General features: G+C 35.0%; 1 protein-coding gene across 1 annotated transcript in view; it reads right to left on the reverse strand.

Moving 5' to 3' along the window:
- The window catches only part of HELRODRAFT_190005 (hypothetical protein), a gene marked incomplete at its 5' end in the record, with an annotated part of 20,574 nt that overhangs the window by 3,765 nt on the left and 4,309 nt on the right, over positions 1 to 12,500 (reverse strand). Inside the window, 23 exons of the mRNA XM_009011812.1 lie at positions 1,231 to 1,458; positions 2,033 to 2,107; positions 2,354 to 2,482; positions 2,607 to 2,783; positions 3,119 to 3,269; positions 3,458 to 3,966; positions 4,080 to 4,202; positions 4,306 to 4,383; positions 4,514 to 4,726; positions 4,860 to 4,906; positions 5,052 to 5,133; positions 5,457 to 5,582; positions 6,057 to 6,149; positions 6,250 to 6,374; positions 6,697 to 6,866; positions 6,962 to 7,077; positions 7,199 to 7,282; positions 7,890 to 7,935; positions 8,640 to 8,712; positions 9,077 to 9,134; positions 9,608 to 9,692; positions 10,708 to 10,797; positions 11,234 to 11,312. Of these exons, the coding sequence (XP_009010060.1) occupies positions 1,231 to 1,458; positions 2,033 to 2,107; positions 2,354 to 2,482; positions 2,607 to 2,783; positions 3,119 to 3,269; positions 3,458 to 3,966; positions 4,080 to 4,202; positions 4,306 to 4,383; positions 4,514 to 4,726; positions 4,860 to 4,906; positions 5,052 to 5,133; positions 5,457 to 5,582; positions 6,057 to 6,149; positions 6,250 to 6,374; positions 6,697 to 6,866; positions 6,962 to 7,077; positions 7,199 to 7,282; positions 7,890 to 7,935; positions 8,640 to 8,712; positions 9,077 to 9,134; positions 9,608 to 9,692; positions 10,708 to 10,797; positions 11,234 to 11,312 (2,957 nt within the window). The remainder of the gene's footprint in view (positions 1 to 1,230; positions 1,459 to 2,032; positions 2,108 to 2,353; positions 2,483 to 2,606; positions 2,784 to 3,118; positions 3,270 to 3,457; positions 3,967 to 4,079; positions 4,203 to 4,305; positions 4,384 to 4,513; positions 4,727 to 4,859; positions 4,907 to 5,051; positions 5,134 to 5,456; positions 5,583 to 6,056; positions 6,150 to 6,249; positions 6,375 to 6,696; positions 6,867 to 6,961; positions 7,078 to 7,198; positions 7,283 to 7,889; positions 7,936 to 8,639; positions 8,713 to 9,076; positions 9,135 to 9,607; positions 9,693 to 10,707; positions 10,798 to 11,233; positions 11,313 to 12,500) is intronic.

Here is a 12,500-nt window from a genome sequence, read left to right on the forward strand (position 1 = left end):
TAAATATACNAAACAATGCTAACTAAACAATGCTACACAAACATATGCATAAATAGGTAAACATACAAAGAGGTATACGAAACAAAATACAAACATGCAGATAGAGAGAAAGTGAATACAATAGTGATACAATTGAATGAATGAACTCATATAATAGGCAAACGAAGAAAGTTAAAAAGTATTAATTTAAATAAAAAATTAGGTAAAAATATACAAGGAATCAAATAATTTCTATACATATACACAATTTTAAAAACAAAAAACTATCTAAACACTACTAACATAATTATAACTAACATAATTATTAATGAAATAATTATAATTATTATATCACTACCATAAATAATACTATAATACTATTACGAATACAACGCATTATTACTAGACAGTAATTTTAAGTTCAAGCTAATCTATACATGTTCATAGAAAATAAACTAAATGAACGAAATCACATAGCAATATATGGACAGTGTATGTATGTATTATATCATGTGTAACTGATAATGAAAACATAATTATTAATAATATAATAATTATATTTGTTATTGTTATTATTATTATTATTATTGCTATTATTATCATCATCATAACGCAAGAGTCCTTTTATGGTCAGCTCTACAGAGGAGGAAAAAAATTTGTTTGAATAAAAATTAAATGTGACAACAAGAATAATAAAAATAACAATAATTATTGTAATATAAATATTAATACAAATAATAATAACAACAATAATAACAACATCAGAAAATAAATGATATATTATTATTATTATTTAAACATTACTTTCAAATTTTATCAATTCAGAAAATATTTAAAAACACGCACACACACGCACACGCACACACAACATGCACACGCACAAAAGTGTATGAAATTTAATTCACCAAAAGCAACAAACTCGTTGCAGATGACTAATAAATTATTCTCATTTTCATAAAATTTGCACGAATTAAAAGATAATTTAATACATTGGCAACGAAAAATGACCATAACACAACAAAATAAAAATATTATTAACATTAAATAATATTTAATAATAAATATAAGGAACCACTATAATAATACTTAACTTTCTCATTATAAAAATATCCGTCAATAAGAGACAGACAAGTTAAAGTTCAAACATACAAGCAGACAAACAAGTAAACAGGTGAACAAACAAACAGCCAAACGTCCAAACAAAGACAAACAAATAAACAAACAGACAAACATAGACAAAGAAATACAAACCTGTTGATATTTATCTCTGCCATCCTCTCCACAGCCGGCATTATTAACAAAGTGACGCGAATTTGTTGTCGTCTGATTCTGATTGGATGACGAAGACGATGACGTCATAGTTGTTGTTTTCATTTGGAGGCCATCGCAGACGAGTAGGTCGAAATTTTTGGTCGAGTTCTCGGAGAAAATGGTCAGCGCTTCTTTCTGGCTAATGCCCAGCATTGTATGACCGTTAACCTGTGTGTGGCGTGTGTGTGGTGTGGTGAGTGTGTGTATATCTTGTGTGGCGTGTGTATGTCGCGTGGCGTGAGTGTGGTGTAGAGAGTGTGTGTGTATATCTTGTGTGGCGTGTGTATGTCGCGTGGCATGCAAGTATGTGCATACGTCATGAGAGAGAGAGAGAGAGAGAGAGAGAGAGAGAGAGAGAGAGAGAGAGAGAGAGAGAGAGATCAAAGAAAGGAAGTAAATGCACAGATTAGGGAAAGAAAGATAGGAAGAAGAGGAAAAAAAAGAAAGAGAGAAAGAGGAGGAAAAACATGACGATGAAAAAGATGATGACGATGAAAAAGATGATGACATTGACAAAGATTGATGACGATAATGTAAAAATGATTATACATAATACAACGGCAATTAAATAAAATGTATAAAAATCCGTTTGATCTACGGACGAAATATAGGACGAGTGGATGAATGCTACATATTTTTGTTGGAAAAAATGATACATGGATGAATGAATGATGATTGATGATGGATTGACAGTCTTTTAAAAGATGAATGAATGTAGGATAGACAGAAGGAAAAAAAGAACAAATAGACATGCCTCTAATATTCTCTGGCCTGCCTTCAATTTGTTGCACCTAGAAGCCACAGTGTTCGGTATGATCTGGGTGGGTGACAAATAAATAAAGAAATAATCAAACAGATACATAAAAATAATATAATTATTATAAATTATTGTCATCTTATTGCTACTAATTCTCTCTAAATATCACGATGCTTGTGATATGCGGGGATCTTCTTGCATTTGAATCCAGTCACTGCAACAGCAGGACCAGGCGCCTTAACCATTATACCACCTTGCCGTGTAGGGAAATATTATAGTTAAAATAATTATAGAAATAGTACGAACTCTAGATATGAATATTCCCTCATCTCTGAGGGCGTTCCTTGAGTCATCGTCGTTGTCTTCGTCACTTCCAACTCCCCCCACGATGGTCAGTCCCAGTTGCTCGTCCGCTTCTTTCGTCAGTGCCACCTCCTAAACATCAGGGAATGAGAAATCAATTGCACATATAGAAAGTTAACCATAAATGCACGTAAACACACGCACACAAAACAACACACACACACACACACACACACACACAGACGGACAAACAAACCATCATTCCGGAAGGCTGCGGATCTTTTCTGACCAGGAGTACCACAGTAGTTTCGGGAGCCACGAGAGCCGACACGGCATCCTGGTGCGTCGCGTGTTGAACGTCCGTTCCGTTCACTGACAATATCCGATCCCCCACTCGCAGGGATGTGCGCGAGGCTGGCCCGTGTTTCGTTATCTGTGGCCATGATGAGGTAACGAGATGGTACAGAATTTAGTAATTTTATATAAATATAAAGATAAAAGCAGCTATAACATTGACGAAGGTATTAACAGAACATTTTTAAAACTTGATAGACAAACGAACATACAGATGACTAAAGAAAGAAAGAAAGAAAAGAGAGAAAGAGAGAGAGAGAGAGAGAGAGAGAGAGAGAGAGAGAGAGAGAGAGAGAGAGAGAGAGAGAAGGATAAAAATACATTTGCGCATACATCTGTATATATATGAATGGAAGGAAGAAAAAATGAGACAAACAAATAAAAAAAAAACGAAGTAAAAAATGAAATCGGAACCTTAGAAATAAAAATGCCAGGCTCGTCGATGCCGAAGGGGTGGCTCGTGTGCCCCAGCCCCCCGACGATGCTCAGACCGAGGGCACCGTTGATTTTGTTCACGTGGATTTCCTCCAGTGGGTAGGAAGATGGCGAAAAGGAGAGAGAGGAACTGAATGATGACGACGATGATTATGATGATAACAACAATATAATAATAATAATAAAATAATAATAATAATAAAATGGAATCTAGACGAGAATGATGACCAAAGAGTATAAATGCACTTAACTTGTTGACTGGAAATATGTGAAAATCCAGAAAAACACACTGAAACAATATAGAGCAACCTCACTAACGTATTACTTTTGTGGCTAGCATTGAGGTGATGTTGCTGACCGCTGGTGTCCTTTACTGAATCGCCGTTGTTATTAACTGGCGATGAAGATGTTGGGGATAAGTTATAGGACGGATTGACAAACAACGACGACGACAACGACGTCGACATGTGATAGTTTTGCTGCTGCTGCTGCTGCTGATATTGTTGCTGCGGTGTCGACGAGAATGTAGCCGCTAAACTATGATCCGAATAAAATGCCGGAAATGTAGAGGATGACGTCACGAGAAGCGGCATCGCTGTTGCCGCTGCTGCTGCTGATGAGGTCGGTGTCGGCGGAAAGAAGGATGACGCTGAGGATGATGCTACGGAAGCTGCTAAGCTGGACGTACTGTTGAGGAATGTTGATGTTGATCTGGCGTTTGCCGCTAAGTTGTTGTTGATGTTGTTGTTGATATTGTTGTTGATGTTGTTGTCGTTGTTGTTGATGAAATTAATGTTGGCCATGTTTTTGGAGTTACTGGGAAATTCCTGTGAAATTCAACGTATGAAATAAAAAAAACATCAATTAATTGATATCACTCTTCAAAAGCAAACAAAAATCAAATTGATAAAAGTTGTTTACAAATAGAATAACGACTCACCCCATTGTTGGAATGGCAGCTGCAAATCCTTCTACTGACAACAACCACCATATCATTCCCACCTGCCTTCAGAATCTCCACTGCTTTCCCATGCTCAATGTCAACCATACTCTTGCCATTAACCTAACATAGAATTAGAACGATTCAAATTAATATTAATGACGTCATACACTGAAAATAGAACAATAAAAATGACTATGCTAATGATATAGAGCAGCAAAACAACCGAAATAATCTTGTCCCCGGCCCTCAGACCACAGCTGTCAGCAGCTCCCGACTGGTTCACTTTCGAAACGAAGATGCCCTGTTGGTGATGATGTTGGTGATGATGATGATGATGTTGGTGATGATGTTGATGATGATGTTGATGATGATGTTTTAAACGACGGCAATGATAATGACGATGAAATAATTGGCAGAAACGCGACAGAAACCTCGTCGTCATCTTCATAGGGTATGGACCCAAGACCCCCGGCAATACTTAACCCCAGTCCGACCCCTTTTTTTTTAATGATTCTCAAAATAACCTCCTCCTTCTTATTCATATCTCCCTTGCTGACGTCATTATCACAGCCGTTGTTGTTATGGTTGATGAGGTAATGTAAGCTGTTGTTAGCTGACGTGGGGGTCGTTGCTGTGTGAAGTCCCTGCCGGGTGGGGATTTAGGTCATGATGATGGTAATCGTGATGATGATGGTTATGACGATGGTTTTCCTGATGATGATGATGATGTTAAAGACAATGATAATGATGACACCAAACCAAAGAACAGAAACTTACTTGAATCCCATTTGGTGAGGCGTTCTCCATTGATCTGTAATCTTCATCTAAGCGGAGAGAAAAAGAATTGTTTTCTTTTTTAAATTTTTAAAAATATATTTTAGGATAAAATTAATTTTAAAAATATATTTATTTATAATAAAAAAAACGATAAAAATAAATAAAAACGAAAAACTAAAAGTGCAAACTGACCGACTGACGAGCCATGTTGAATCAGCTGACCATTATTTGATATGCCGTTCGGAGATTTCGATATCTCACAGCCTGAATCATTCTAAATTTGAGAAAAAATTTATTTAAGAAAAAACTAAAAAAAAAATTACGTCATTCTAAAAAAATCCAAAAATTTAGCTAAATTCAACACTTAGACATCCAGTTCTCCAGTCTAGGTCTTACGTGTGACAACAATGCAGAGTTAAATATTATGAGAATAAAATACAGCGCTATATAAATGAACTCCATACCACCCAAATCACAAGCACTAAATACAAAAAAAATACAAAAATATTCAATACTAACCAAACCATAGCATACCGAAAAATAAGACTTTACAAAAATACAATACCGGTCAAACGATACAAAAAAAGTTCGACCCACTTCGACCTTGGACTTGCCAGACTTGTGTGGTATCATGTGACCATCAACATTCTTCTCAAACATCTTGTTGTGTCTCGTTTTTAAATCTTTCGGGTGCGGCGTGTTGTGCCGAACGAAGGGATTCGGCTGTGCATGTCGGACATTTTTTTTAAAGGTCAAGGTCATCATCATCGTCATCATCACCAACGTATTTAAAAATGCACATGTTACGAAAGGCGAAACAGAAAAATGGAGATGCATAGCAATGACAGCTGACGAGAATATGAAATACGTAAAATTTCGTTTAAGAATATGACTGGGAGAATGCAACAAACATGAGATGAACGCGCGAAAACTAGAAGGGCAGAAAAATAAGGACATGAAAAAAGTATAACAAACCAAATCTTTATTCTTTCCAACAGGCGAACCAGCCTGAAATAATTTAAAAAAAAACATCAAACCATCATTGCCATACTATTTAGTCACTGTAAATCACCACTGTGTCATTTATGCAGGTCAACAAATGGTTAATAATTAATAGTCAACCCATGTAGTTTTGAATTAACTCAAGTGCCATAAGGGCTGCAATGCACAAGCACATCTGTATAAGCAGTCACGAACTGCGTCATATGCAAGAGGCGTGTGATAACATTTGAGTTTCACGTAAGACAGCATGTAAGAATAGCATGAGACACGGTTCTCACACCAGCTAAACTAAATTGCGAAATCATTGTCATCATCATATTATCATTCAAATCATCAGAATGTCATCTGTTTCATCGTCATCGTCACAATCTTTATCGAAACCACTCACCTCTTCGTCACTATCTTCATCATGTATATCTTCAGCGAACTTGACGAGACTCTTCGAATGGTCAGTCCACGTGTATCGACTATCTTGATCGGAAGCTACCATGAAGCTGTCTTTCAGAAGGTTCTCTGCAGTGTATGAATAATTTTTCAGGGAATGAATAACTGGTCAGGGAGTGAATAACTGGTCAGGGAGTGAATAACTGGTCAGGGAGTGAATAACTGGTCAGGGAGTGAATAACTGGTCAGCAAAAAAATAAAAAATAAAATAATAGATGACTGAGTGAAACATAGAAATAAATGAGTTCAAAAAGTAGACGAGTGAATCAGTGAATTGAGTAAATGAGTGAGTGAATGAAAAAAGGCTTTAAAAAGCTATTTTATAAAAAAATCTGAGAGAGAGAGATAGCAATACGAACAAGAAAAACAAAAAGACAGTGAATATAATAACCCATGCTATCGGTGTAAGCCTGCTGTGGTAGTAGGAAACACGTGAGAACCTTATCACCGGTCTCCTCATCAATGTCTTGTTGAAACTTCAGCAGTGGCTGTGCCTGGTTCTCTGATAACCACAGCGCTTTCAAGTTACAAGAGTTCAAGCTCATTGGCAGATGTTGTAATCTGTGTGTGAGTGTGTGTGTATGTATGTGCGTGTAGATGTGTGTGTGTAGATGTATGTGTGTAGGTGTGTGTGTGTGTGTGTGTAAATGAATAACCTGTTGCCTGAAACGTCAAGAACATGTAGTTCCTTCAGGTAGCCAAGCTCTGGGGGCAGTCTCCATATTGAGTTATCTCTCAAGCAGAGGACACTTAATTTTGTACAGCCACCTATCTGTTTGTGTGTGTGTGATTGTGTGTGTTATTGTGTGTGTGTGACTGTGTACGTGCATCATCTTCATCTTCGTCATCGTCACCACCATCATCGTCGTCGTCGTCACCATCACTGTCGTCACCTTTGGAGGCACACTGGACAGCCTGTTCTTATCGACATTGAGGATGGAGAGGTTCTTCAGCTTCCCAATTGTCGAGGGAATTTCCTGGTGGGGAAATCCAAGAAAGTTAAAAATAGAATTGATGGAGATAACAAGATATATTAAAAAAGATGAAAAATAGACATGCAATCACGTTTATTATTATTATTATTATTCTTATTTCATCACCACCTTCATCGTCGTCATATAATAAAAATAAAATAAATAATATTATACATGAGGAAGTTTTCCTATTGAGTCAATAATGGAAGAAAAATTAGGAATCAAATGATGTGTGTGTGTATGTGTGTGTGTGTGCACGTGTGTGATTGTCTGTTTGTGAATGGTGGATGAATGAAGTGAACAAACTAATGAATAAATATGAATTAATGAAAAAAACAATGAATGAATGAATGAATGAATGAATGAATGAATGTATGAATGAATGAACCTTTAGATGAACAAATAAATAAATGTGCTGCAATAAACATTGGAAGAAAGATTAACTGAAAGAAACAAATAAAAGAATGATTGAATGAATGAAGAAACGAATATATAAATGAATGAATAAAAACACAAATTAATGAATGAATGAACGAACAAATGATTGAATGTAGGAATGAACGAACGAATGTAAGAATGAATGAATGAATAAACAAAACAAAAAACCAACGAGCAGAAGATTTTCTGTTAAAATCAATTCAACCAGAGATGAGCAACTGGAAAATTATAATTTAATTAATAATATAATACAATAACATAATAAATAATTATTCACAACTATATCAAATGCATTGAAATAAATTCTAAGACTTTAATCTTTCAATAAAAACTTGAAGAGTTTAAAAAACTATTCAGCAAAGAAAATCACGTTAGTAATAATACTCCTAGTAGCTGGCAATATCAATTCAATTAAAATACTCTTCTAAAACAGAAAAATGTAACAGTAGTAGTAGTAGTAGTAGTAGTAGTAGTAGTAGTAGTAGTAGTAGTAGTAGTAGTAGTAGTAGTAGTAGCAGCAGCAGCAGTAGTAGTAACACTAAGTTAAGTAAATAAGTGAGAAAAATATATCAACGCATTAAGCCACCTGAAAAGATTTAATTGATTCCAAACTAATGACGTGTGTTGAGTGACAAAAAAGTAGGAGAAATAGTAAAATCGCGATAAACTCATTTTCAGTATCAGCGTTATTAACAGTAGTATTGGTAGTAAAAGAAAGTAGCAGCCGTAGAATTAGTTGTAATGGCAACTATAGTATTGGTGATAATAGCTAAGTGTTCATAGCATCAGAAGTAGTATTTGTAGCTGTAGTAGTAGTAGCAGCAGCAGTATTAGTACTAGTGGTAGTTGTAGTAGTGGTAGTAGCAGCAGCAGCAGTAGTAGTGGTAGTAGCAGCAGCAGCAGTAGTAACAAAAATACAAACTTTCCAATGTTGGAAGTGAGTTGAACTAATCTGTTTTGTTCGAGTTTCAATGTCGTTAACTTTTTCAAATTTCCTGTAATAAGTTCAATATTGTAGAAAAAAATAATTAAAAACAGGTATTTTTAGGGAATAAGAATTTAAAAAAAGTAATCTAACAGCCGAATGAAATTGAATATTTTTTTTAACAAGAATCCACCAATCTAAAAACCATAAAAAACAATAAACAAAAAAAACCCTGCTAATGATTCGTTATTTAAACGACCAGCCAATCAAATTACAGACCAAGCGATAAGCCAACCAACCAACAAAACAACCAACCAATCAACCAACAGACCGACCGACCAACTGACCTATGCCATCCGGTAAGAATTCAATTTGATTCTGTGCCAGATATAGATCTGTAAGTGAAGTTAGGTTGCCGATTTCTTGAGGCAGACTATCTAGACGGTTCTCTGAGGCGTCGAGTTCTGTTAAACTTTTTAAACTACCTATTTCCTAGAACGATTGGATGGTTGGTTGTTTGGTTTAATGGTTGATAGGGGACTGATTGATTGATTGTTGATCAGTTGAGTTGTAAATTTGATTAACAATAACAATGACAATAATAATAATAATCACAAGGCTACTGATAACAATAAACTTACTGCTGTTAGCTCTACCAGCTCGTTGCAGTCAATTCGAAGTTCTTGTAAATTTACAAGGAAACTTATGGTGTCAGGCTGTCAATCAATCAATCAATCAATCAATCAATCAATCAATCAATCAATCAATCAATCAATCAATCAATCAATCAATCAATCAATCAATCAATCAATCAATCAATCAATCAATCAATTAATTAATAACCAATCAATAAATAAGCCAACCTGACAGAGCTAACCTGCCAACCAACCGACCAACCAACCAACAAACCAGCCAGCCACTCAACTAACCACATTATCGATAGCGTTACTGCCAACATCGAGGACCTTGAGACGAGTTAACTGACCAATTGAATCGGGCAGCTGATGTAGCAAGTTATCCCTTAGCTCTAATACCTCCAGATTCGATAAACTTCAAACATGTAAATGATACGAAATGAGCAATGTATGTATGTATGTATATATGTATATTTATGTCGCACACATAATCAAACGTAAGTACACGTGTGATTATGCGTGCGTGTGTATGTGAGTGATTGTATTTAAGTATGTATGTGTTTGTTTACTTCAAACAAATAAGGATATGTTGTTAGTTGCTACCTTGAATTTTATTTAGTGCAGCATTAATAAATATTTTAATAAATAAATGTGCATATGTGTGTGTGTGAAGGTATTTTTTCTTCAAATTATTGACATTTTTGTATGTGTGTGTGTGCGCGCGTGTGTGTATGCGTAAGTGTGTATCTGTGTTTGTATGAGTAAGTGTATAACTGTATACAATTATACACGTGAAATAGTGCGTTTGTATCGCCAATGTATGTCCGTATGCAAGTGCTTATACGTCTGTGTGTGTGTGTGTGTGTGTGTGTGTGTGTGTGCATGTAAATTCGTAAATTTTTTCAATTTCCTTTCCCTTTAAAGCCTCATTACGACAATCACAGCACAACCATCCATCCATCCTACCGAAGAGTTAATAAACACGTAATACTACAATTATCACCTCGTCATCATCATCCTCACCATCGTAATTATCACCACCATCCTTGCTATTATCACTATCATCGTCGTCACTCACTATCATTGTCACCATCATCGTCACCATCATCATCATCCCAAGCACAAATTAATTCTAGTAAAAAATAATGATATGACAATGGCATTGTATTGGTGAAGTGATAATGAAAAAATAACATAAGAGAGAAAGATAGGGAGAGAGACAGAGAGAGGGAAAAAGAGAGAGTGAGAGAAAGAGTGAAAGAAAGTCATAAATTAATTGAATAAAAACATGTTATCAGTATTTTCAACAATTTTTCAAGGAGAATTATGCTATTAATATGCAGCAACACTTCATCATCAGCGTCGTCACCATCACCATCATCATAATCATTACCACCATCATCATCAGTATCATGTTGGTGGTGACTAACTTTCCAATGTCAGAAGGCAGCCTCGCAATGGAGATGTCATTGAGGTTGAGGACCGTCAAGTTCTTCAGGGTCGTGAATGATGAGGGCAGGCTGTTGTTGTTGGTGATGATGATGGTGGTGATGATGATGGTGGTGACGATGGTGGTGGTGATGATGGTGATGATGAAAACAATTAGGATGATGATGATGGTGACAGGAGATAATAATGGTAGTAACTATGGTGACAATGATGATGATGGCGGTAATGATGATGATAATGAACGTAATGATGATGATGGTATTCATGATGATGTTGCTGCCGCTGCCGATGATGATGATACGAAACTGATGATGATGATGATGATACTAAACTGATAACGATGATAATTTGCCACGTCATGGTGATTAAATAAAAAAAATTAACATATATGCAATAACAATTATAAATTAATAACAATAAAAACAACAACAATAATAATAATGAAGATGATGATTATGATGATAACGACGATGATGACAACGCCAAGAAACCAAAGATCATAAATACTCCTGTAGCGGATTGCAACTCAAGTCGAGAACTTGTAAATTTTTAAGGTGCTTCAGGCTTTCAGTAACTTGGCTTATATCTGTAAGTGTAGTTAGTGAGTGAAAGTAAAAAAAATTGTTGAAGAATAAAAAATTAATTTCTTCCGTTTAAAAGAAGTTGTACGAACTTATACAAAAGTTTTGTATGTGTACAAAATGTATACAAACATTTTGTATGTGTATGTATACACATACGTGTATTTACTTGTTTGTTTGAAGTTATACAAATGTATACAAACGTTTTGTATGTGTATACCCGCGTGTATGTACTTGTTTGTTTGTTGGTTTGCATGTATACATATTGGTGATTTTATTTTTGTGAAAACCCACGAGCACACACACAAACAAACAAACATACAAACAAACAAACAAACAAATAAACAAAACATATACAAACACGTAAAAAAACAATTTCTTTCAGTATATATTTTTAAGATTGAAGTTGAATTATTATAGGATTAAGTGTTGTATTCAGTAAATGAACTGGCAGAGAAAGGAATGAATGAATGAATGTATAAATGAATGAATGAATGAATGAATGAATGAATGAATGAATGAATGAATGAATGAATGAATGAATGAATGAATGAATGAATGAATGAATGAATGAATGAATGAATGGAGAGATGGACCAATGAATAAATGAACATTGTTTGAGTGAATCATTGAATGAACAAACGAACAAACAGATGAAAGAATCAATTTATTTTAATAAATAAAAGAAGTAACAAATAAACCAATGAAATGACTAAACAGATAAATGAATGAATAGATGGATGGATAGATGGATGGATGAATGGAAGGATAACATTGAAATTCATCATGATGAACATTATTAAATGGATTCCAATGTTATGACTAAAATGAATTATGATCCAATAACAATCCGGTTTTCAGATCTTCAAATACAAATTTTGGATGGTAATGAAGACTGAAGATGATGGTAAAGCTGGTGATAATTATGGAGTGATGAAGATGATGACGTATTAGCCAAAATACAAAAATACAATTCAAAACAACACACACACACACACTCACATCTATACTTGAGAGGTAATGTAACCAAAAAAATTGCAACATATTCATCTGGAAATTATGTACAAACAAGAGTGAGTGAGTGAGTGAATGTTTAAACGAATACATGAATGAATGGATGAATGTAAGAATGACTGAACAGAACATATGACAGAATGACAGAATAGATGAATAAAAGAGTCAAGGAAAAAATG

Source organism: Helobdella robusta (genome assembly GCF_000326865.2).
Source record: "Helobdella robusta unplaced genomic scaffold HELROscaffold_10, whole genome shotgun sequence".
NCBI lineage: Eukaryota > Metazoa > Annelida > Clitellata > Rhynchobdellida > Glossiphoniidae > Helobdella > Helobdella robusta.